This window comes from Haliotis asinina, chromosome 1 (genome assembly GCF_037392515.1).
Source record: "Haliotis asinina isolate JCU_RB_2024 chromosome 1, JCU_Hal_asi_v2, whole genome shotgun sequence".
NCBI classification, from domain to species: Eukaryota; Metazoa; Mollusca; class Gastropoda; order Lepetellida; family Haliotidae; genus Haliotis; species Haliotis asinina.
The window spans coordinates 4,153,904-4,181,668 of record NC_090280.1 but is presented as its reverse complement, the minus strand read 5'-3'; the positions used below and the strand labels follow the sequence as shown (position 1 = coordinate 4,181,668).

Here is a 27,765-nt window from a genome sequence, read left to right as displayed (position 1 = left end):
ATTGCCTCACGTGTTCATTCACACGTGCTCTGTCGCTCTCACACGTGCATTGTGAAACTAAAACACGCACTGTCACACGTGCACGAGTACTGCAGTGAGATAATGGACCAGGGAGACAGTCCTGACAAGCTGTGGCAGATTAATGTTAACTCGGACAAGCGACACTTTCCCTGCAGACAACTTAACGACAAAGCGTAGCTGTCAGCCCTCTACTGAAATAGGCGTGGGTAGACAGACGGTCTCTCTCAGGTGTGAAAACCACATACGATAATGCCCCCCCCCCCCCCCCCCCTACCGTGATACTGCTGCTCAATTCCACAAGGCTGCCTGAAACCACACTCACTCACTCACTCACTCACTGAACTTCTTAAAGTTTCTCCGCAAATATATAACAAAAGCGCATCGCCTGGAAACCTTGGTATTTTTAAACATTGAATTTACTCCATTGTGACGCGTTAACACCCTGAGGCACATTCTACGACGATCCTCAATTTGTCATTGGATAAAGGTTTAAATGATACACCACACATAGACTGGGGGTTATTTGCTGGCCACTTTCAAGGCCTCTTGCAAATCCTTTCAAGACAGAACTTGCAAGATTTTTTTTCTCGTTTGTTTGTACTTTTTGGTTTTGGTTTTTTTATTCTACACGCGCAATGCCTCCTCTGCTTTTCTCGCGACAATGTTTGACGGCAGGCCGAGGATGCTCTTCAGACTCACGTTTTGACCTTTATTAAAGACGAGAGCATAGTTGCTCAGGGGTCGATCAATGTGTTTATCAACATCCTGGATCAACACAAATCTGGGCGTCTATATCAACATGGTGACTGGTATGCCTCAAACAATTACTTGTAGAAATACGTAACATTGTATCTAGCATACCGCTCCTTCTTTTCACTTACACTTGACTTTCTCAGCGGAAGCACTCGTGTGTTGGAGAGGAAAACATCAGCCGGAGAATACGGTCAGGTGATTTGCATCAAAGTGCCACGTGTTTGAAGACCAGGGAGACAAAATTCGTTAGATTTTTACACGACATTGTTTAGATACGATCAAGTAGGCGTCACCGTAGGCGTGTTCAAGGACGATTTCGGGAAGACTGTAGCGTCCCTGCATTGTTCGATTTGCACAGGTATCATTGGTAAATGTTTTGTATTTTGCACCTTATAGAATACGCACCCTTGACAGAGCGGTTTTAAGACGATATTGATAATAAATGTTTATTAAAACGTCTTACAAAACACGCTCTCCTGGCAAAGCGGCTATGGAAGATATTGTTGATAAATGTTTATTAAAACGTCTTACAGAATACACACCCTTGACAGAGCAGGTATAAGAAGATATCGTTGATAAATGTTTATTAAAACGTCTTACAGAATACACACCCTTGACAGAGCAGGTATAAGAAGATATTGTTGATAAATGTTTATTAAAACCAGAATACACACCCTTGACAGAGCAGGTATAAGAAGATATTGTTGATAAATGTTTATTAAAACGTCTTACAGAATACACACCCTTGACAGAGCAGGTATAAGAAGATATTGTTGATAAATGTTTATTAAAACGTCCTACAGAATACGCGCCCTTGACAGAGCAGGTATAAGAAGATATTGTTGATGAATGTTTATTAAAACGTCTTACAGAATACACACCCTTGACAGAGCAGGTATAAGAAGATATTGTTGATAAATGTTTATTAAAACGTCTTACAGAATACGCGCCCTTGACAGAGCAGGTATAAGAAGATATTGTTGATGAATGTTTATTAAAACGTCTTACAGAATACGCGCCCTTGACAGAGCAGGTATAAGAAGATATTGTTGATAAATGTTTATTAAAACGTCTTACAGAATACACACCCTTGACAGAGCAGGTATAAGAAGATATTGTTGATAAATGTTTATTAAAACGTCTTACAGAATACACACCCTTGACAGAGCAGGTATAAGAAGATATTGTTGATAAATGTTTATTAAAACGTCTTACAGAATACACACCCTTGACAGAGCAGGTATAAGAAGATATTGTTGATAAATGTTTATTAAAACGTCTTACAGAATACACACCCTTGACAGAGCAGGTATAAGAAGATATTGTTGATAAATGTTTATTAAAACGTCTTACAGAATACACACCCTTGACAGAGCAGGTATAAGAAGATATTGTTGATAAATGTTTATTAAAACGTCTTACAGAATACACACCCTTGACAGAGCAGGTATAAGAAGATATTGTTGATAAATGTTTATTAAAACGTCTTACAGAATACACACCCTTGACAGAGCAGGTATAAGAAGATATTGTTGATAAATGTTTATTAAAACGTCTTACAGAATACACACCCTTGACAGAGCAGGTATAAGAAGATATTGTTGATAAATGTTTATTAAAACGTCTTACAGAATACACACCCTTGACAGAGCAGGTATAAGAAGATATTGTTGATAAATGTTTATTAAAACGTCCTACAGAATACGCGCCCTTGACAGAGCAGGTATAAGAAGATATTGTTGATGAATGTTTATTAAAACGTCTTACAGAATACACACCCTTGACAGAGCAGGTATAAGAAGATATTGTTGATAAATGTTTATTAAAACGTCTTACAGAATACGCGCCCTTGACAGAGCAGGTATAAGAAGATATTGTTGATGAATGTTTATTAAAACGTCTTACAGAATACGCGCCCTTGACAGAGCAGGTATAAGAAGATATTGTTGATAAATGTTTATTAAAACGTCTTACAGAATACACACCCTTGACAGAGCAGGTATAAGAAGATATTGTTGATAAATGTTTATTAAAACGTCTTACAGAATACACACCCTTGACAGAGCAGGTATAAGAAGATATTGTTGATAAATGTTTATTAAAACGTCTTACAGAATACACACCCTTGACAGAGCAGGTATAAGAAGATATTGTTGATAAATGTTTATTAAAACGTCTTACAGAATACACACCCTTGACAGAGCAGGTATAAGAAGATATTGTTGATGAATGTTTATTAAAACGTCTTACAGAATACCCACCCTTGACAGAGCAGGTATAAGAAGATATTGTTGATAAATGTTTATTAAAACGTCTTACAGAATACACACCCTTGACAGAGCTGGTATAAGAAGATATTGTTGATAAATGTTTATTAAAACGTCTTACAGAATACACACCCTTGACAGAGCAGGTATAAGAAGATATTGTTGATAAATGTTTATTAAAACGTCTTACAGAATACACACCCTTGACAGAGCAGGTATAAGAAGATATTGTTGATAAATGTTTATTAAAACGTCTTACAGAATACACACCCTTGACAGAGCAGGTATAAGAAGATATTGTTGATGAATGTTTATTAAAACGTCTTACAGAATACACACCCTTGACAGAGCAGGTATAAGAAGATATTGTTGATAAATGTTTATTAAAACGTCTTACAGAATACCCACCCTTGACAGAGCAGGTATAAGAAGATATTGTTGATAAATGTTTATTAAAACGTCTTACAGAATACACACCCTTGACAGAGCAGGTATAAGAAGATATTGTTGATAAATGTTTATTAAAACGTCTTACAGAATACGCGCCCTTGACAGAGCAGGTATAAGAAGATATTGTTGATAAATGTTTATTAAAACGTCTTACAGAATACACACCCTTGACAGAGCAGGTATAAGAAGATATTGTTGATAAATGTTTATTAAAACGTCTTACAGAATACACACCCTTGACAGAGCAGGTATAAGAAGATATTGTTGATAAATGTTTATTAAAACGTCTTACAGAATACACACCCTTGACAGAGCAGGTATAAGAAGATATTGTTGATAAATGTTTATTAAAACGTCTTACAGAATACACACCCTTGACAGAGCAGGTATAAGAAGATATTGTTGATAAATGTTTATTAAAACGTCTTACAGAATACACACCCTTGACAGAGCAGGTATAAGAAGATATTGTTGATAAATGTTTATTAAAACGTCTTACAGAATACACACCCTTGACAGAGCAGGTATAAGAAGATATTGTTGATAAATGTTTATTAAAACGTCTTACAGAATACGCGCCCTTGACAGAGCAGGTATAAGAAGATATTGTTGATAAATGTTTATTAAAACGTCTTACAGAATACACACCCTTGACAGAGCAGGTATAAGAAGATATTGTTGATAAATGTTTATTAAAACGTCTTACAGAATACACACCCTTGACAGAGCAGGTATAAGAAGATATTGTTGATAAATGTTTATTAAAACGTCTTACAGAATACACACCCTTGACAGAGCAGGTATAAGAAGCTATTGTTGATAAATGTTTATTAAAACGTCTTACAGAATACACACCCTTGACAGAGCAGGTATAAGAAGATATTGTTGATAAATGTTTATTAAAACGTCTTACAGAATACACACCCTTGACAGAGCAGGTATAAGAAGATATTGTTGATAAATGTTTATTAAAACGTCTTACAGAATACACACCCTTGACAGAGCAGGTATAAGAAGATATTGTTGATAAATGTTTATTAAAACGTCTTACAGAATACACACCCTTGACAGAGCAGGTATAAGAAGATATTGTTGATGAATGTTTATTAAAACGTCTTACAGAATACACACCCTTGACAGAGCAGGTATAAGAAGATATTGTTGATAAATGTTTATTAAAACGTCTTACAGAATACCCACCCTTGACAGAGCAGGTATAAGAAGATATTGTTGATAAATGTTTATTAAAACGTCTTACAGAATACACACCCTTGACAGAGCAGGTATAAGAAGATATTGTTGATAAATGTTTATTAAAACGTCTTACAGAATACGCGCCCTTGACAGAGCAGGTATAAGAAGATATTGTTGATAAATGTTTATTAAAACGTCTTACAGAATACACACCCTTGACAGAGCAGGTATAAGAAGATATTGTTGATAAATGTTTATTAAAACGTCTTACAGAATACACACCCTTGACAGAGCAGGTATAAGAAGATATTGTTGATAAATGTTTATTAAAACGTCTTACAGAATACACACCCTTGACAGAGCAGGTATAAGAAGATATTGTTGATAAATGTTTATTAAAACGTCTTACAGAATACACACCCTTGACAGAGCAGGTATAAGAAGATATTGTTGATAAATGTTTATTAAAACGTCTTACAGAATACACACCCTTGACAGAGCAGGTATAAGAAGATATTGTTGATAAATGTTTATTAAAACGTCTTACAGAATACACACCCTTGACAGAGCAGGTATAAGAAGATATTGTTGATAAATGTTTATTAAAACGTCTTACAGAATACGCGCCCTTGACAGAGCAGGTATAAGAAGATATTGTTGATAAATGTTTATTAAAACGTCTTACAGAATACACACCCTTGACAGAGCAGGTATAAGAAGATATTGTTGATAAATGTTTATTAAAACGTCTTACAGAATACACACCCTTGACAGAGCAGGTATAAGAAGATATTGTTGATAAATGTTTATTAAAACGTCTTACAGAATACACACCCTTGACAGAGCAGGTATAAGAAGCTATTGTTGATAAATGTTTATTAAAACGTCTTACAGAATACACACCCTTGACAGAGCAGGTATAAGAAGATATTGTTGATAAATGTTTATTAAAACGTCTTGCAGAATACACACCCTTGACAGAGCAGGTATAAGAAGATATTGTTGATAAATGTTTATTAAAACGTCTTACAGAATACACACCCTTGACAGAGCAGGTATAAGAAGATATTGTTGATAAATGTTTATTAAAACGTCTTACAGAATACACACCCTTGACAGAGCAGGTATAAGAAGATATTGTTGATAAATGTTTATTAAAACGTCTTACAGAATACACACCCTTGACAGAGCAGGTATAAGAAGATATTGTTGATAAATGTTTATTAAAACGTCTTACAGAATACACACCCTTGACAGAGCAGGTATAAGAAGATATTGTTGATAAATGTTTATTAAAACGTCTTACAGAATACACACCCTTGACAGAGCAGGTATAAGAAGATATTGTTGATAAATGTTTATTAAAACGTCTTACAGAATACACACCCTTGACAGAGCAGGTATAAGAAGATATTGTTGATAAATGTTTATTAAAACGTCTTACAGAATACACACCCTTGACAGAGCTGGTATAAGAAGATATTGTTGATAAATGTTTATTAAAACGTCTTACAGAATACACACCCTTGACAGAGCAGGTATAAGAAGATATTGTTGATAAATGTTTATTAAAACGTCTTACAGAATACGCGCCCTTGACAGAGCAGGTATAAGAAGATATTGTTGATAAATGTTTATTAAAACGTCTTACAGAATACGCGCCCTTGACAGAGCAGGTATAAGAAGATATTGTTGATGAATGTTTATTAAAACGTCTTACAGAATACGCGCCCTTGACAGAGCAGGTATAAGAAGATATTGTTGATAAATGTTTATTAAAACGTCTTACAGAATACGCGCCCTTGACAGAGCAGGTATAAGAAGATATTGTTGATAAATGTTTATTAAAACGTCTTACAGAATACGCGCCCTTGACAGAGCAGGTATAAGAAGATATTGTTGATGAATGTTTATTAAAACGTCTTAGAGAATACGCGCCCTTGACAGAGCAGGTATAAGAAGATATTGTTGATGAATGTTTATTAAAACGTCTTACAGAATACGCGCCCTTGACAGAGCAGGTATAAGAAGATATTGTTGATGAATGTTTATTAAAACGTCTTACAGAATACGCGCCCTTGACAGAGCAGGTATAAGAAGATATTGTTGATGAATGTTTATTAAAACGTCTTACAGAATACGCGCCCTTGACAGAGCAGGTATAAGAAGATATTGTTGATAAATGTTTATTAAAACGTCTTACAGAATACACACCCTTGACAGAGCAGGTATAAGAAGATCTTGTTCATATATAGTGTTACAAAATACGCTCCCTTTATCAGAGCAGGATAAGGAAGATATAATTGGTCATTATGTTATTTATTTTATTAATAAGAGGCTGAAGATTTAGTTATTCTCCAACCTATGGTATTACTATAATAAATACGTTTGGTATTCTGCAGACAGCAATAAACCAGCAATGGAAGGGTACACGAGAAATGTGCTTTACACTGTGTACCCAAGTGGGGAGTCGAAGCCAGGTCTTCGGCGTGACGAGTGAACGCTTTAACCACTAGATTACCGTACCGACCTTTGTGAAGTGTAGTTAGAATAGGCGACCACTTGCTTGTACGCCACGAGTGTACATGTGCCTTTATAAGGGTGGATAATAAACAAATGTCGACACAGATAAAGGTATCACCGTCCTTCTGACTCTGTCTGGTCAGTATACCGTTTGTAACCACTGTGTTTAGCATACATGAAGGAACTTGACGTCAGTCGTGTATGTCAGGATTAGGTTATGTTATTCAAAAGGACATATTTGATATTCTGTACTCACTCCCTGATATACACATTAACGAGATCTTTGCCCCACGTGCGTTATCCGTCTGAGTGAGCGAATTAAGTTTTACGCTGAGTGTAGCAATACTCCAGCAACATAACAGGAGGGGGATATCAGAGTGAGTGAGGTTAGTTTTACGCCGTACTCACCAATATTCTAGCTGTATGGCGGCGGTTGTAAATAATCGAGCCTGGACCAGACAATCTAGTGATCAACAACATGAGCACCATCCATCTATGTAATTGGGATACTATAACATGTGACAACCAAGGCAGCGAGTCTAAACACCCGATCCTGTAAGTCTTCTCCTTCTCCGGGTGTTAAGGGTACATCAGAATTGGTCTCCATGCATTTCACCCATTACGAACGCCCTAACCGCTAGGCGAGCCCACCGCCCTTGACCTTGACCTTAGTCAGTTACAGGAACATGGACCGTTGGTTGCAATGTTCCTCTGCTTCACAATCGTCAGTTCGTGTATGTGCCACCAGATATGATAACATTCCCGTGCTAATAGTACGTTCTATTTACAATAAATACCGTTGGTACAGTTTGCCTCAAAGAAAACTCTTTCGGTAATGATTAAAACATGTCTCTTTCCGGGTTTTAAGAAATATGCTTTCGAGAAAGTGAGCAGATTGCTTAACAATCGCTAGGCGATAATAATAGCGTTGTTTTCACTTACGGCACTGAGCGCATGATGGCCTACGTTACAGCATGTTCCTGTTTATAAGGATGCACATGTGGTATTTCAGCCATGGTGTCTCCTGTTCATTTTCAAAGGTACTGTTTGTTCCCATCCAACCAAGTGTTATATATTTGTGTGAAGCCTATTTCTGGTTTCATTCCAAGACTGCGTCTGTGCACATTCCTCTTTTCCGGACTAGAACTTCAAAACCGTTCACTATTTTTTCACCAAACTTGGCACATAGATAAATCTGGTAGTGTGCTGTCTTTTGGTAGTTTGTGATTTCAGAATAAAATGTTATTGCGTTTCCATGGCAACAAGTTCAAGTTTGACTAGAGTTGGATGGATGCTCTTTTCTGGACCAGAACTTCAAAACCATTCACTATTTCTTCACCAAACTTGGCACATACATAGATCTGGGGGTGTTCTGGTGCCTTTTTGGTAGTTTGGGAATTCTGAAAAAAAAACATTTTCTTGTTTCCGTGGCAACGTTTGACTTCGACTGAAATTGTTGGTACTGCTCTTTTCCGGAGCAGAACTTAAAGTTGTTTACTATTTCTTCACGAAACTTAGCACAAAGATAGATCTAGTGGTGTACTGGTACCTGTTGGTACTTCTCTCTCTCTTTTATTCAGGAGTATGTAGGCAATCGGCCCATAATACATAGCATTGTATGAGTTACTTCTGGATTTCAGCGTGAAATGATTTTGTGCTTCCATCCCAACAGGTTTGGATTCAACTGAATTTGGTGGTAGTGTTCCTTTCTGGAGCAGAACTTTTAAATAGTCTCCTTCCACTTTGCCATAAACGCACCAAAACACTTGACATCATCATAACTAGTAGACACATTCATGAAGAGTATTTGGCCGTTGCAGGGATATTGATGATGTTGTCTTCTTGTCTAAAAATAGACTTGCAAAACAAAATGGTTGATTATCTGCTCAATACCCACTCTTACACCTGTTTCATGTCTGATGTGAATGTCATCAACTGTATCCAACTCGCACGAGAATGAACTTCTTAATTGCACTTTGTTGCAGACTCTGATGTTCCTGTCGATTGTCCTTTTGTGTTTACATCATGCTACTTAAACGCGCTTTTGAAAAGAGAAATTTTGTGAATAGATTAGATGACAAAAGTGGATTAAATTATTGATAAGTACATTATTATCGTACCATAACAGATTCATTTCGATAATTACGTCAAGAAACTTTGAATCAGCATATAAGCAGTAAATGACGTCACAAGCATTACCATTATACAGGAGCAGATCTATGGCTTGGGGGAATCCTGGATCCACCCCTGTTATCACATATATGGAAACACAATTGAACCGATCCCAATGAAAGGCGATGGGGCTGCAGGCAAATGAGCCCCCTGACACAACCCAATGGTTAAAGTGACTGCTTGACATTGCTGAAGACCAGAATTCAGTTCCATACATGGGTACAATCTATGAAGCCCATTTTTGGTGTCTCCAGATATTAGTTTGCTGGAGTATTTCTAGAAGCGGCGTAAAACCATACTCACTCGCTCACCTGGCATACACAGGATCCCATATCATATTCCCTATGTTCAGTCCTGCTTGACAATCCTGTGCTGATCTGTACAAAACATCCATCGATACCACATTAAACATAATGTTATCTATAAATTATGTTGACTCCAAAGAAATTCCCATCAAACAGACTGCAAGATGAAGAGACTATAAAAACTGACTGAATTGAAATGGTGCTTTGCCATAAGCGTCAGGATTAGACAGTTCCAGGGCGTGATGTAAATAGGTTCTGGCAGCTGTCACCCAACTACTTATTTTCTAGGGGGTAACTGTCTCAGCGTCACATAACTAACGGTTTCGGCATTTAGGAGCATTGGTTCCATAGTGGTCAAAACAGAGTTACGTCCCGTGGTCCGAATGTTGGGGCGGTGAGTTCGAATTCCATATTTACCTAATGGGGTTTCAGGGTGTCAGCACCGTGATTGGTTTCCCAAAGTGCAAAGCATCTTCGCCGGCATAACGTCAGGATGTTACCCTCATACTACAAGCAAGGCTTGCTGAAGACCAGTTCTAACCCCGATCTTCACCGGTAGTTGAAAGGGACAATGGGTATACCGGCTGTAAAGTGAAGGCTTTCCTCAGCATGTGTCCTGTGACGTGTAACACATAATTCTGAAGGTACAGTCTATGTCATATTTCAGAGCCAACAGAGGGAGGTTTGAGAAGGCCGGTGATCCCCCACATGGAATAACCCCGGTGAAAGGGTCCGTGCACATCGTGGTCAACAGGGGCTTCGTGGACTACGTCCTACACAACAAGACGGCACAGGACTTCCTGGCATGGGTTAAAAACGTCGATGTGCCCGATGAGACATTCTTCACCTCGCTCAATCACAACGCTCATCTTCGTGTACCAGGGGCATATTTAGGTACAGTATTGTTTGGGTTAGACAGCACTAAAGGGACTGTGATGTAGAAGATACCATATATTTTAACTGTCATAACAGGGTGGTGCACACCAACGTATCATAATTATTGATTATTAGGGTATTCTCGTACCATTACAAGTGAGTGAGTGAGTTTACTTTTACGGCGTTGTTAGCAACATAATCCAGCAACATCACAACGGGAACACCAAGACTGGGCGTCACACAGTGTACCCACTTGGGGAATCGAACCCGCGCCTTCGCCGTGACGAGCGATCCTTGTTTGTGAGGCTAGAACCTAAGACATGAGAAATGCTAGCGACAGGTTATGCTTCCCGAGATCATTATTTGAAAGAAAAGTAGAAATTCTGTCAAACATCTTGAAGTTGTTTTTCTTTCATTTTTTCAGTTGTGTATGTAACGCATACGTTTCATGGTCAATGATTGCATACTGAGTTTAAAAACCGGGCCTTATGAAGTTATTTGTTTGGATATTATTATCTATAGTCAAGTTTATCCTGTTATTAATACAGGACATGGGTGGCCCAATTGTCAATGCAGGGTTGCCCCCCTTTGTCTCTTCAGGAACCTATTATTGTAGGGTCGAATCCCGGTTCGTCCAGTATATAGGTTGTATGAGCATCATACCCGTTCCCGTGGGTTTCCGTGTGTGATAAGCATGTATACGTAAGTACTGTGTCAGTTCGGGGTCTGTTCCAAAATTAAGCTAACACTGTTATAACTGGAACGTTCTTTAAAGCGACGTAAAACCCAAGTCACTTGCTCAGTGACTATAACTGATAGCATACCATGGGCATATACGCTATAACTATACCTGTAAGAGTTATCTCCCTGTCATATTTTCTGCAATATCCATTCGTCTCAGCAATAGGTGTGTGGCGGTTCATATAAAATGGTGCTACATTAAATACCTCATTAATATCATTTTTTTAATTCTCATGTATGCTTTTGCTGTTTATGAACAAACTCAGATGACTGTAAAATCACAGTCAAGGACGTACTAGAATTAGGCCTGTGAGTAGTCACTGAGTTGGATAGTGTGTTAACCTGCCTTGGTGACAGATGACTGTAGCCGACTCACGTGTACAATCACCGGAGTGTCTGGTCCAGGGTTAGGCTGTACTAATCAAAACTACGCGGGTTAAAGCCAAGAGCTGGGGCACGCAGACTCACCTTATTGACAGCCCGCTTCATACAGTTTCTCATTCGTTCACACACTCACTCACTCACAAGCAAGCAAGCATACCACTCAAGCACGCACTCACAAGCAATTGCAAGCAAACAAGCATACCACTCATGCACGCACTCACAAGCAAGCGTACCACTCAAGCACGCACTCTCTCACAAGCAACATATCACTCAGTGTTAATGTGGAGTCAAACGAGAGTGGACGCCGTGTAGTGAACCGCTCGCTTGCAGCAAATAGAATCTATTGTCAGAAGTGCTACAGACACACTCTAATCATTGTCGGACAAAAGTTTTTGTTATATATTAAGTGTGCCTCTAATGTTTTATGTTGTTATATTTCTGTGTCTGTTCACTGTCATAAGTTTGCTTGTAAGTGAAATCTGCAAATATAGCACAAGAGCCTGTTTTAGTAGTTCAAGTAAACACTTACGACAATACACAACGTGGCGAAAAAGGATTCGAAAAGAAAGACGTCAAATAACTTACTGCTCTGACAAAAAGTGGCCGAAACCAGATATCACCTTGATAACTATACTATAATAGGTCTCTTTTTTCACTGTGTCAGCAGAAATCTAGAAGAACAAGAAAACCGTGCTTTCGTCTCATATTTCAGCAAACTAATTCTATAGTAAATGTCCTGGCTTGCAATAGGTAAAACATCAAAGATTTTTTTTCCTCTCGTGTATCATTTAATTATAGAAAACTGTCTAATCACAGTTATAATATTTCTCAATTTTATTTCGTTTTTTCCAGGGGATCCAGAAACAGACAGACTGATAAAACCATTCCTTGCTCGATTTAAAAACTGGGGTAATGAGCCGTTTGACTGGCCGTGTGAAGGACAGCGCGTGCGCCTAATTTGTATATTTGGAATCGGCGATCTTCCGTTGCTAAGGTCACGGCCGGAGCTGTTCACAAACAAGTTTTACTGGGACTACCAGCCATATGCCTTGGATTGTATGGAGGAACTTCATTACAACAGAACACGTGACGAATACCTGGGTCTTCGGCACTTTGACGACTCCTACTACAAGACCCTTTCTTTCGTGAAAAACAAAGTACCTCTTTAACTCCCTGTATTTCATCTCGTGGGATATATTTTTAAAACTGATTTATGATAAATGTTTACATTTACAATGAGGAAGTGGTATAGATTTAATATATTTATTTGATTATGTTTTCCACTTTAATTTATTGAGACACCATGTGCAATTGTTATCGTCTTTTCGCAACTGAATGGATATTTATGGGCGTTTCTATAAGTTCTGTGCCGGGTGAACTGACTTTATGAATATACACGAGGAGGGGCGGGGCGGTCATTCATACGGGTCATAAATAGATTTCCACCTCATTTTACGGGCACCTGAGGACGGTGCTTCTCGATCTCTTGTTGGTGTCTTCGTTTGGATTAACTGGCTCATCCCTACCTCGACCAGACTTAAGTTTCAGTAGAACAGAAGCGACACCAAAATATACATTGAAGTTGTTTACACATGCAGTACTAGTAAGTGATTTGGATAATCTGATCATATGTTCAACACGTTGTGTCTATTTTGGTCAGACCATTCAAAGAATTATTTTACAACTTCTTCCAGTACCCAAAAGTTAACTTTATGGAGAACAGAGGGATTTCATTCGTATTTGTTTTCTTGTTTAAGTAAAATGTAGAAAAAGAATACTGATTTACTGTCGTTGTAAGTGTAACTAAATTATTCAATCTTGAGGTTGCTGAGGTGTATATTAAAGATCCACACAACGAATTATGACAAATCGGGGTAGGAACTGCGTAATATGTTTCAAACTGGGATTTTACTACTTATCATTTCTGAATCTACCCACTTGAATTGCTGGATAAAACATGTAAATGAAAGCAACGGTGAATGTAAACTCATTGGCATTTTTTTCGGCTTGTGTGGAGGCAGTTCTGTCACCTCTCGCTTGTATGTATTGGGTTTTGTTTCAATCTTGACCTTCTCATCATCGCACAACTTTAAAAATATTGTTTTCGATTCACGAAGAAAATGAGAAAGATTGTTATCACTTCCACCAACTGAATTACTGCAGAGTCTTTACATCGTGACATCGGTTCCACAGCCCAACCAGTTAAAGTTGAGTTTGTATCCTTGTATAAACAACAACAAAGGGACAAGGGTGGCAAGAGGAGGATAAAGCACTGGTATTAGTTATAACTGTTAATTTGGTACTCCATTATGTGTAATGAAAGGGACATAACTCAGTTTGTGGGTTTTTTTCAAATGGGACAATTTCTGTTACAACAATCACGCCCGGATTAATTGAGTCCCTAGTGAGAAACACAGTAACTTGACGGAGTGCTTTACTTTCAGTTGAGGTCATGTTTAAACAACAGCTACTATTGTTTTAAGTCTACAAGTGCTTTACTTTCAGTTCAGGTCATGTTTAAACAACAGCTATTGTTTTAAGTATACAGAAATACACACAGGCTGTTATTTGTTCCCTGTGTTCTCGAAGAACGCTGTATAATTATACGAGTTGTCTCCCCTCGCTTTGGTCTGTGATACATGTTTTCGCTGCTTTAACATTGATTATCACCGGCAAAAATGTGTGGAAAACAGGTGGAAGTGTGCTACACACATTATTCCAACCATATTGAATCTTGATGGGTAATAGGAAATCATCCTGACATGGCTTGGACCTTAGAATAGCATACCCATAAAATATGACAGCAGCATTCCATTTTCATCTTCATCGTGAAAGCGACGTTTATCGTTGGAGGTCAAATATTCACCTTATTTTTATTGAAATATATGTATATTTTTAATTTTCTAAGTTAATGTTATGGATCAGTAAATCAAGCAAAGCTGTTGTATACGACTTCCTTTGTGCTTGCTGTGTCCCCCAGGTGCGATGCGTGCATTGAATGGGTGTGTTTTTTCGGAGTGTCACGTGTCGTATCATTTGTCTTCATGGTATTTTAACCAACTGACAACATCGCTGTATTTTCAGACTTCAGATATTGACTGACTCATCAGTACAGTAATGTAGGATGTAACCTGGTTATTGCAGGCCACAGTAGTAAACAGTCGAGTGGAACTTGGATGTGTCGAGTGTCCGGGTGTCTCGAACTCAACTTTCAGTCCATGCAAACTGCCGCTATGTGCCACATCATTTATGGTCCTATCTTCCGCACAAGATGTCGTGTCGGGTTTCCGGCTGTTTCGAACCTTTGTACCACCATGTATCACAATTTGGACCAGTCATCACCTGATGAGCCGAACAATGTCTCTCATGACACGTTCTTTGGCTTTTCCAGAAATATATTTCGTGGTTGTATCGAGCCCTGAATAAGTCGAATCGCACAGGTCTCAACGACTGTGGCATGATGAAGTTCGACCGTAGCTGGAATATTGTTGACTGAAAAGCTTGACAGTGATCACAAACCCAAGACGCAGTGACTCTGTGAAGAGTCCTAAGACAAAAGTAGATTTGTCACAAATGTCAACCGGCGTGTGTGTGTGTGTGTGTATGTCTCTGTGTGTGGTGTGTGTGTGTGTGTGTGTGTGTGTGTGTGTGTGTGTGTGTGTGTGTGTGTGTGTGTGTGTGTGTGTGTGTGTGTGTGTGTGTGTGTGTGTGTGTGTGTGTGTGTGTGTGTGTGTGTGTGTGTGTGTTTGTTTCTGTTTCTGACCGTATTACCCTCAAGGGAAGCCGACAACCTCCATAAATGGTGATGAGCCGAGTTAGTGTAGAGGAGCAAGGAGTTGGCTCAGTCACTGTGTCATCATTCCGAGGACGCGAGGATTCATGCTTACACAATCAACCACTAGTTTTGCTTCTATGCTTTGACGGAATGTTTTTTAAACTATCATCACCTCGGGAAAATGCTGTGCAGTCTCCTTCAGTCTGTTCTTTGATTTTTAAATACTATATTTTCATATATTAAAAGTTTTAATATTCCAAGATGTTACAAAATCAGCATTATTTTTTGTACAGGCTTTTAGTCACTATTCATATGTATATTATCATATCATAAGCACACATTGGAAGTACATAATACTGTATCTCCTAAATTATGTCAAAGTATGTAACTGTTTGATGATCTGTCTGTTCCAGTATATACATGTGACCAGGAAGCTGCCAGCTACATCACACTGGCTGTTGAGACTGTGGGTGATATGGGTACCAGGGTCTGAGTTAGGTACAATGGTCAAAGGCCAGTGATATGGCCAGACTATGGGTACTATAGTCTGATATAGGTATAGTGGTAGTATGGACTCAGGCCAGTGATGTGGTTATATTTGGGTACAATGGTCTGATATGGACGCTTTGGACGGTTGCGGTTATGGTATTCTTGTCATAAGATGGTCTTATTTGTGTGCTGTGATTTGATATGGGCAGTTTAGTCTCATGCTGGTAATACAGTCGGGTATTGTCAGTTAGGTTTTCTTTTGTAATGTTCAAACTGCCATGTGATCTTTGATCATTCACATGGTGTACCACGGATGCTGTGATCCAGTATGGACAGTGTGGTGTAAAGGTGATGCTGTGATCCAGTATGGACAGTATGGTGTAAAGGTGATACTGTGATCCAGTATGGACAGTATGGTGTAAAGGTGATGCTGTGATCCAGTATGGACAGTATGGTGTAAAGGTGATACTGTGATCCAGTATGGACAGTATGGTGTAAAGGTGATGCTGTGATCCAGTATGGACAGTATGGTGTAAAGGTGATACTGTGATCCAGTATGGACAGAATGGTGTAAAGGTGATGCTGTGATCCAGTAGGGACAGTATGGTATAAAGGTGATACTGTGATCCAGTATGGACAGTATGGTATAAAGGTGATGCTGTGATCCAGTATGGACAGTATGGTGTAAAGGTGATGCTGTGATCCAGTATGGACAGTGTGGTGTAAAGGTGATACTGTGATCCAGTATGGGCAATATGGTGTAAAGGTGATGCTGTGATCCAGTATGGACAGTATGGTGTAAAGGTGATGCTGTGATCTAGTATGGACAGTATGGTATAAAGGTGATGCTGTGATCCAGTATGGACAGTGTGGTGTAAAGGTGATGCTGTGATCCAGTATGGACAGAATGGTGTAAAGGTGATGCTGTGATCCAGTATGGACAGTATGGTGTAAAGGTGATGCTGTGATCCAGTATGGACAGTATGGTGTAAAGGTGATGCTGTGATCCAGTATGGACAGTATGGTGTAAAGGTGATGCTGTGATCCAGTATGGACAGTATGGTGTAAAGGTGATGCTGTGATCCAGTATGGACAGTATGGTGTAAAGGTGATGCTGTGATCCAGTATGGACAGTGTGGTGTAAAGGTGATGCTGTGATCCAGTATGGACAGTGTGGTGTAAAGGTGATGCTGTGATCCAGTATGGACAGTATGGTGTAAAGGTGATACTGTGATCCAGTATGGACAGTATGGTGTAAAGGTGATGCTGTGATCCAGTATGGACAGTATGGTGTAAAGGTGATACTGTGATCCAGTACGGACAGTATGGTGTAAAGGTGATGCTGTCATCCAGTATGGACAGTATGGTGTAAAGGTGATGCTGTGATCGCATAGAATAGGATTTTTATATAGGGCACATTTCGATATAACTAGTGCTCGCTCAAGGCGCTGGTATTTTTGTCTCTCGATTATTGGATGTCAATCTCAGCGGCACATCGTATTATCACTGTCAGCTCCCTGGGGAGTATACAACTCTTGCTGCCACTAGGTGCACTTAGTTTAATGTCTCATCCTAACTAGGTACGCTATGCATAGCTGAGTGGACTGGCACACGTAGTTGCAGTACTTTGTCCAAGTTGACTGCACGTTGCTATACCCCAACTATGCGTATGCATGTATTCATGTGGCCACCGTCTGGTCATATACCAACGGATTCGTGGGTTCTTTAAGGTTCACGGGTTTTGTAACAACAAGAAAAGAGTCTGCACGCAAAGTTGACTCGAATGTTTTAACACCCGGTCATAGGTGGGCTCGATCCCAACTCCTCAACCTCACTGGATCACTAGCCTGGCGCGTTAACCAGCTCGCCCACCGCGTCCCTATCCGACGTATGTGCTACTACTGTGGTCTAATGCAGGTAGTGTGGCCTAACATCCGAACTGTGATCTGATATAAATATAGTATGGCCTAATGTCGACAATATGCTCTTGCGTTGATAATAATGTGTACTGCGATCTAATATCTGCACTCCTCTTTTCTCGAATTACGGATAACTCGATGCATTTCCGGGTCCCTGGGACTTGGAGTAGTACGGGTGACCATATATGCTGACTCTGTGATAATTGAACCTTGATAAATATCGGACAGTACGAGTTCTAACCAGACGGTATATGTACCACTGTTCTCGTGTGTCGAAGTGCCCCTTTAAGGCACAATTTATACACTACTCAAAACAAGTTAAGGAAAACTCATTGGAAAGCAAGTGTCTCTCCACTTATGAGAGAAAGACGTATAGTATATGGTAACGCATTTGTTTATCTTGTTGCGAATAGTATTGATTAACACGTGAACGTTTTTGTGTTATTCCAGGCGTGTTAAGGGCCCCGAAGAAACAGCCCACGTGTAGTAAGCTAGGCCATTCGCCGTTATATCATTGTTACGTATTATATTTGTTGAATCTGACTATGGGCACATTTTCACATCTGGGTACCTTTTCGTACCTTATGTGATGTCGTAGGAGTTTGCAACATGAAGTGCCTGATCGGTTGTTGTCTCCAGCTGAATTTGAATCTGTGTTATTGTTCGATAGTGACGGCTTAAAATAAGTGAACGTTTACACACAGGTTTTGCCTCAAAATACTACATCGTCGCCATTTCTTGACATTACGCACAGACCCCAACATTTCAGTTGCAGGAATTGCTATATCGCAGTCAAATATTAACTCACTCTATCAAGTGTGGTTGACGTTCACTTATTTTTTTCCACGAGTATACTTCAAAATAACATAGTTGATTTATTTTATTGCAAGACAAGGCTTAGCATCATAATGTTTACATGGTGACCTCATTTGAATCATGATGAGAGTGTTCAGAGATATTTTGGACAATAAATCCGTCTCAGCTGATTTGCCGTGTATGTTTTTGTCGTGCAATACCTTGAACGGGTGACGAGGTAGCCTAGTGGTTAACCGTTCGCTTGTCACGCTGAAGACCCGGTTCGATTCCCCACATGGGTACAATATGTGAAGTCCTTTTCTGGTGTACGTTGCAGTGCTATTCTTTGAATATTGCTAAAAGTGGCGGAAAACTAAACTCATTTGGTCAGTACCCCAAATCTGATTTAGTCCATCGTATCCCAATCACTGAGTGTCTTGCACAGACTCGATTAATTAAGGGCAGCCGCCATATAATTGGAATATTGCGGAGTGCGGCATTAAACAAAGAACAAACGAACTTCAATTGCCGGTCTGGTGTTGGCAGACTGGGAGGCATACTGTGTTTGTGTGACGTGTTAACATCTGCTTACATGTGCTGACATGTGCCAACATGTTCCATGCATATGACAAATACATGTTCAGCACTCGACATGCTGTGCAGGCCAAGAATGTTCCTTCTTTTAATGAATTACATACTTTGAAATACTTCCTTTGAGTCTTTGGTTCCAAGAAAACAACATACTTCTCTCACCAATCGCGTCTTAGTGTCAATGGTAAATCTTGCTTATATCTCCACTTGCTCATGTTGTTCGAGGTCACGTGTTTCGTGACTGTCACATTTGAAGCTTGATTTCTTTGGAAACGTTAACGTCAAAATACCCAACATTTCGGCATTGTTTAGGTTTTCAAATTTGCCATCATTACTATTGCTGGTGTTTTAAGCTTAATAATAACCCTTTATCTTACCGTCATGTGAAATACTATTTCATTGGTCAATTAGGACAACGGGAATTAATTTTGAACCGCGGTGGTGTCAAATAAAATATTCCCATGCCTCAAATACTCAACAGCACCCAGAATTTGGCCATCACATGATGTTTATCGACATTGTAGACACAAAAGTGCACCATGAGTTTTACTGTCTGCAAGCAGTGAAGTGTCATCAGCTGGACGTTTCAGCAGGTTCCCATGGTAACATCTGGAATCTGTTTATTTGTGACGTCGTTCCGATTTTACGTCACAGTATTAAATGGCGTCACCACTACCGACGACGCAACAATACATCGTGTGCGATATTTGCCGCAGCGAATCACTGTCCTACCCAGAGTTCTATTCGGCGAGCCAACACAGCATCTCTGCCACAGGCCAGAAAGATGTGACGATTCCTGACATCTTACACAGTCCATTTAATACTATGTATACAATGTGTTAACTTCTTTATTTTTGATGAGTCTACACATCAAATTAAACATCGTTGTTAAAATGGTTTAGTTTCACTGAGAAACTATCCTAAGACGTGTAGCACTATTTTGATTTGCGCAGCGATCCTTTGTTTACTTAGGTGATACGGCTCCACGTGCTGTCATCGAAGCCTAATGGGGAGCAAAGGATGAAGCCGGTTTGAAATATAAATATGTATTGTCATAAACCCTACTGACGCAGTTTGCAGAAGAACACTTTCGTAATAGTGTAAAACAATATAAAAACCTCGCCGTATCGCTTCCGTTATGCCAGTGTCAACTTATTTATGAATATGCGCATTTGTTTACAAACAAGAGAAAAGTCCGGTCACGTGATATGCAAATTAGCCTGTGGCAGTGATGTTATGCTAAGTCATCGCTGCGCCGGAGTTTGGCAGCGAATAACCTTTCAATTTCCTGCAGTCGAAAACAATTGGATCGTAATTTTCAACCAAACAGATTGAGGAACACTGGCTTTTGGTTTACAATGAAGATTTAACAAGTTTCCCTGTCACCTTGGAGAAATATTACAATGGAATATACAGATTAAATGAAACATCGAGAACAAGTAGGGTTGGTCTAAATTAATGCTCACCACGTACCGCACGTGCGTTTGTTTTACTGTTCTAACTAGTGCGCTTACTCCTTGCAAACCAATAATAACGATATGAATCTATGGTCTTTTCTTAAACAACATTTATCTTAGGTTGCATGATTTTATATGTTCAGTTGGCAACCTCAAAATATGAGAACTCGCAATCTTAATTTCACTTTATCTGAACTACTTTTTGTTGTGAATTTTATCGGTACATTTTCACTGCAAACAGAATATAGAATGGAAACAATATCACCCAAGAGGACGCCAGAAATCAGCTTCGCGTACCCGTTTGGAGAACTGAACAATTATGGAGGTATAAACATAAAGACGGTGTGCATTCGCCACGCTGATTTACACTCACGATACGCGAATTTACACACACGGATTTACACACCCGCAACGCGGATTTACACACATCTCCATGCGGATTTACAAACCCGCCTCACGGATTTATACATTACAGACACGATGCACTGATTTACACACACCCCACGCGGGTTTACACACCCACCAGGCGGATTTACACACTCGCCAAGTGGATTTACACACTCTCCACGTAGGTTAACACGCTCGACACATGGATTAACACACTCGACACATGGGTTTACACGCTCGACATGGATTGCAACACATTTAACGACACGACGACTGTGAATCAGTTCAGTACCACGTACAACCCGACCACATTATAATCAATCAATTTTGAAAATACAACAATCAACAAGAACACTGTGACGTAACCTTGCCCCGAGGGTGCACTGAAGGCTGAACCCTAGGGATGTACATATAGTAATCCAATCACTCGGAGAGGCAAGTCTAGATACACTGTAGACCTCAGTCTGTTAATTATTATTCGTTAGAGATTATCATTTAAGCTGGAAAGAATTACCTTAGAGACTTGAGCAAGTCTGGATGTGACGATGATGACCATGCTATTTTCCTACTCAGTACCAGATGTGTATGGTGAAGCCCAGATGGATCATGTATCAGAAGGGATGCTGTACTTCATCTGGACTCGGGGTAACTTATTCATTAGTCAACAAAGACCCCATACACTTTCTCAGTGAGAGCGAGTGAGCAAGTGAGTTTGGCGTTATTTTAGCAGTACCCACTAATATCACGACATGGGGCTCCTGAAATGGGCTTCCTAGGGACGCATTCAGGGCATGCCCTAGCGCCTGTAGCTCAGTTTGCTGTTGTTCACATAGAAGTAGCTGTAAACTTATTGTTGTCAAACTCTAGGAAATAAATATAAATATTACAAATGCTTCTCACTAAGATGGGAAATATGAAGACTAAAACGTTTCAAAAGAGACTGTCAGAACGAGAAACTGTCTCGTTGATACGTCAGGATTTTATTGATGCATGTATTTTGTAAAGTGTTTTGTTATATTTGTGCAATACCAACATGCTTAACAATGTCTGAAGACACAAAATAAATCCCAGTGAACGTTAGATCTCTGACTTGTGTGATGGCAATGGTTGAGTAGGCTTGAAGAGTGACGCCAGATGACTGTCAGCTACATATAGATACCTGTTGATCTCATGTACTGCTGTGAAGACACTTTATGGTTTAGAAACTCAGTTGCTATACCATCGGTGCCAGGGAACTTTAAGTTAGGAGAATGTAACATGTGAAAAAAGACCTGAAAGTGATCAAACCACATTACATGAAATAGATGAGGGAAGACTCTCACACATTCTATGTTATTTACATAATTTACAGAACTGACTTGAATCACTGCTGGAATCCACAACTTACTGTCTCTGCTAGTACGTATAAGTATCCGTTTTGTATATGAATGTCTTTTTAAATATTTTTTAAGTTGTCGAAATATATCCAAGCCCTGATTGTCTCTATGTGCACGTAATGAAGAGCATTTATCATGTTTTAGTTGTTCTAGCTCTGTACCCAACAGCGGGGCGAGGAACTGTCCCTGTGTTAATGAAAGCTACAATACACAATATGGGAAGCAATTTGTTGCAGCACAGTTAACTGCTTCCTCAACATTGGTATACATAAGTCAGTTAGTGTAACAGATATGTAAACATTTGTTGTGAAGGTGAGTTGCAAACCGACTGTTACAGACCTTATTAGGGGCCTGCTGATCAACGTCTGAATTAAACGTTAACGTACATTCTGATTGCAAATAGACAATGGGATACTGAAAATAGTCTGTTCTACACATTCTTCCTGACATTGCATCGGTGAGTTAGTATAGTGGGTAGCCCTGGACAAAAAGGAGGAAAAACTGAAAGAAGTAGTAGTAAAATCCTTCTACAGCTACAAACACACATTTTGTGACGGACTCTACACATTTTATTTCTACGTGTGTATGAACTACGAGACTGTATATTTTAGAGATCTTGGAACTGTTTCTTATAAACCTAATTTCAGCTGAAGCCCACTTTTAGGTGAGATATACCACTGTTGATGTCACGAGTTGTTTGCTTATTTTATGAAACCATGGAGTTCCAGGTGTGATGGGATGGGATGACAATGATCTCTCGGAACCGCTGTCGGATTGTCTGGTGTAGACTGGATTCTATGCAATACCACCGTTATTCAGCTGAAATAGAATAGGACAGCCTCAAACAAACAAACAATGGCAACAAATCAATAGCTATCTGTATCTAAGACAAAGAATCATTTGTAGTGGGTTTGTTGTTGTTGCTTTTGTTGTTGTTGTTCCTGATGATGATGATGATGATGATGATGATGATGATGATGATGATGATGATGGTGGTGGTGGTGATGATGATGATGATGATGATGATGATGATGATGATGATGATGATGATGATGGTGGTGGTGGTGGTGGTGGTGGTGGTGGTGTATTGTGATTCGCACTGGGATACGAATTCGTGACCTACTTTTGTGATTCCGGGCGAAGTGGAATATTTTTTAAGATTATGGAAAGGGACGAGTTGTGACGAACAGAGCATGTCCTCGGATCCTGCATGCGTCAAGACTAGCAACCTCCGAGAAGATTCGGCTTGTCCTGGAATAACATGAGTTGGTCGCGAATGTGGACGGATATGACTACATGGTTCTGTTAGTGGTCTCTTCTAGCAAGCTATAATTCTGTAGCCTGCCACATTGTTTATTACAGTTCACAGTGGTTGTTCAGTGAACCAATTTATTGTAGAGACCTGTGGCAATGGCTACACGTGGAACATACGTCTGAATCTCTGCTACAAGCTGACTAGGAACCTCACGAGGTGACTAGGAACCTCGCGGCGTCCATGTGCGAGAATGACAACGGACACCTCACCAGAGTAGACAACGCGGGCAAGAACGAGTTGGTTACCACTTTGGCAGCAAAGAAGGATCAGTATGACATATGACAGCGTGAATGTGTCTAAGCATCAGGTCCTGCTGGTATTATCTCCGTCAGAATGGCGGCGAGCAATATCTAAATATATTTCAAATGCATATGTCAATCAACAACACAATTAAAAATGCTGGTACGGATCACCAGCAACCACCACGGGACGAGTGCAGATCGATGCTCCTGATGTCGATCACTGTATGATCTGATCCAGACTCGGATATTTACAAACCGCCGTCACGTAGCTTCAACATTTCTTAGTGCGGCGCAAAGAACAAATTATAAAAGGGGAGGTCAAGGGAGGGGAAATGGGGAGTAACGTCGTACTGAAGAATATTTCGCTCTTAAGAAGACGTGCATGCGTGTGCATGTATGCTTGCTTGTACTAGCCCACATTAAAGCCGATTTATAGTGCTACCTCACTGAGATACCATACCGCAGTTAAGCATCAATACCTCACTCAGACACATTATACTGACTCCAACCAGCCCTTACATTTACTCCTCAATGTCGAGCTCCGGGCAGGGAACATCAAGTACCATATTTTAACGTCTTTTAGTATGACATGGCCGATGATCGAACCTCCACCGCTCCGCTCTCCGAGCGCACGCTGTAACCACTACATCATGGAGGTGGTTTATATGGACTAGAGAACGAGTGGAACTATGGTTTACCATATCTATTAACTAACTAACCACACCCAACCCCATCAAGACCTGCCCCACCCCTCTACATCTCACCATAGTAATGCTAATTTTCAAATTTTTAGGTGGTACTTGTTGGTTACCCGAGAATCAGGCGGTAACAGAGCTGCAGATGTACGCGTGAAACGTCCATACAGCTGTAAGTAACAACTGCATAACTCCACAAATCCATAAAAAGGTATGGTAGTACAACCTAAGTGCCAACACATTCACGGACTCTATAGTAGAGAACAGTGATTACAGCAACTGTGGTAGTGATGGGCATATTCATCCATTAGGAACAGTCACTAAGTTGTGTAGGCCTTAGCAGGGTATAATTGCATGTACTGTTGGTCCTAAGATTAATGCAGCTCCCATACATATCCCATTACCAAGATCCTCGCAGACCTTTGATGATCTTTGTGTGATATTCTGTGGATCCTAGTACGGTTGATACTTCTAGAACTCTATCTAAATATAGCACACAACTGCTTCATAGGTATACGGGATGACCAGTGAATCTCTTGCAGAAGGTGTAACGCTGCCTCATACCACAACCGTTAAATTTTAGTCCCTTAAGCTTTTCCAAGACCTTCAAGGTAACGATGGGTCGGTGGGGTAGCCTAGTGGATAAAGCGTCTGCTCGTCACGAAGAAGACCCTGGTTCGATTCCCCACAAAAGTACAATGTGTGAAGCCTATTTCTGCTGTCCCCTGCTGTTATATTGCTGGAATACTGCTAAAAGCGGCGTAAAACTTCCGTGTATTGCACAGGACAGCTACACTGGCCAAAACAAACCTGATTACACAACAAATAATGAATATACAACAGCCAAATTTACACAATTATAAAAGGCACATGTTTCCTCCACTTCATACAGTCACCTAATGTGTAGGAAACATCTGTGTCTGTGAAGGCACTGTGATGTAGGGAACATCTGTGTCTGTGACTACACTACTGTGTAGGGAACATCTGTGTCTGTGACTACACTATTGTGTAGGGAACATCTGTATCTGTGAAGGCACTGTGGTGTAGGGAACATCTGTGTCTGTGACTACTCTATTGTGTATGGAACATCTGTATCTGTGAAGGCACTGTGACAAACTACCTGGATCAGTCACTGCTCTGCAAAGCCTGGGCATGGACTAAATGGTCGCCGAATCTAGCGTTGTGGAATTCCGCTCCACTCGTCCTGCAACGCATGGCTTAACTGTTGTATAGGTCGTGGTTGAGGCTGTCGGTTGCGTACAGATCTCTCTAGCAGATCCCACAAGCGTTCGGTGGGGTTGAGATCACATCGTCATTGTTGTTGGTAACACATCCAGGTTAACACATGCAGTGTACGCTCTGGCGTTGTATTGTTTAAGATTTCTTCTGATTGCGTGTATAAACTCACGTTGGAATAGTTCATCACGGTAGTGTGCAGCAGTTACATTTCCCTGCACGTGCACGCTCTGTCCTACCATTCGAGGAAATTCTCGCCCACATCATGACACGGCCACCTCCTTATCTATCGACTTCACGAATACAGTTTCTCAGTCTGTAGACACGCATCCTGCCACCAAGGCGATACAACAAGAGCTGCAAACTCCTCACTAAACCGGATCCTCCTCCAGTGCAGTCTATGGACAAACGTTTCTGCTCCACTGCAGACGTGCACGATGATGACGATGCCCCAGAACAGGCTCCGTATATGGTGGCACTGGTGTCGTCGACGATGATACTTTACGAAGTCCAGGTACATTGTTGGCCGTGTATGCTGCACTGGCTGTCCGGCTGTGCAGGAAGTGGAGGATGCACATTCATCCGGGTTACTCAGTGAGTGAGTGAGTTTAGTTTTACACCGCACTCGAGCAATATTCCAGCTATATTGTGGCGCGGTGTTTACAGAAAGGACGAAACCATATCTATTGCCCTTTGTACTACACCAGCTATATTGTGGCGCGGTGTTTACAGAAAGGACGAAACCATGTCTATTGCCCTTTGTACTACACCAGCTATATTGTGGCGCGGTGTTTACAGAAAGGACGAAACCATATCTATTGCCCTTTGTACTACACCAGCTATATTGTGGCGCGGTGTTTACAGAAAGGACGAAACCATATCTATTGCCCTTTGTATTACACCAGCTATATTGTGGCGCGGTGTTTACAGAAAGGACGAAACCATATCTATTGCCCTTTGTATTACACCAGCTATATTGTGGCGCGGTGTTTACAGAAAGGACGAAACCATATCTATTGCCCTTTGTATTACACCAGCTATATTGTGGCGCGGTGTTTACAGAAAGGACGAAACCATATCTATTGCCCTTTGTACTACACCAGCTATATTGTGGCGCGGTGTTTACAGAAAGGACGAAACCATATCTATTGCCCTTTGTACTACACCAGCTATATTATCAGCAGATATTGTTATTATCAGCAGATCCTGAGTGGGTTCTAGTTTTACGCCTGTTTTAACAATATTCTGGCAATATCACAGGGGAAACAACATAAATGGGGTTCACACATTGTTCACATACGGGGAATCGAAGTCAGGTGTACGTCATGAGGAACGGACGCTTCATCCAATAGGCTACTCTGACGACATTATGCTCTGTTTAACGCACGTATTTCACTTAGAGGACGAGGAGGGTCCTGGAGAAAATGTCTGTTCACACAGGTTTTGTTTTCCAGGTACACACATCTGGATGGATGGTTCTGATGTACAGCAGAAAGGGACATGGGTGTGGTCAGATGGTTCTAGTCTCAACCAACACTTCTGGGCAAGCAGCCAGCCAGTAGTGGGTGATACCATACAGAACTGTATAATAATCTTGAGTCATGGTGACGGGAACAGACGCTGGCACGACATCAGATGCGACGCACTATTCCCCTTTCTTTGCCAGGTGTCAGTCCCAGAAAACAGCGATTGTTAATAACGATCCCATATGTGAATAGTATTACCTAAAACACATCTTTGTAATAGATATATTTGCCTCTTTGTCAGGGCCGGACGATCCAATGAATGACATTGCTGCCAAC

At 40.3% G+C, this 27,765-nt stretch overlaps 2 protein-coding genes across 4 annotated transcripts in view; both read left to right on the top strand.

Moving 5' to 3' along the window:
• LOC137286454 (beta-1,3-galactosyl-O-glycosyl-glycoprotein beta-1,6-N-acetylglucosaminyltransferase-like) overlaps positions 1-18,855 on the top strand; it is a 74,248-nt gene extending 55,393 nt beyond the window's left edge. For all 3 annotated transcript variants that reach the window (XM_067818339.1, XM_067818355.1, XM_067818346.1), the window contains exons 3-4: positions 10,353-10,579; positions 12,539-18,855. In XM_067818339.1, coding sequence (XP_067674440.1) covers positions 10,353-10,579; positions 12,539-12,855 — 544 coding nt within the window. In that variant the 3' untranslated portion in view covers positions 12,856-18,855. The remainder of the gene's footprint in view (positions 1-10,352; positions 10,580-12,538) is intronic.
• Positions 18,856-20,961: 2,106 nt separating this feature from the next.
• On the top strand, positions 20,962-27,659 carry LOC137257765 (C-type lectin BML-2-like). Its single transcript, XM_067795586.1, has 5 exons — positions 20,962-21,037; positions 21,673-21,744; positions 23,874-23,946; positions 24,826-24,899; positions 27,418-27,659. Exons 1-5 carry the CDS (start codon positions 20,962-20,964, stop codon positions 27,657-27,659), a joined length of 537 nt encoding a protein of 178 aa, XP_067651687.1.
• Positions 27,660-27,765: the final 106 nt, after the last annotated feature.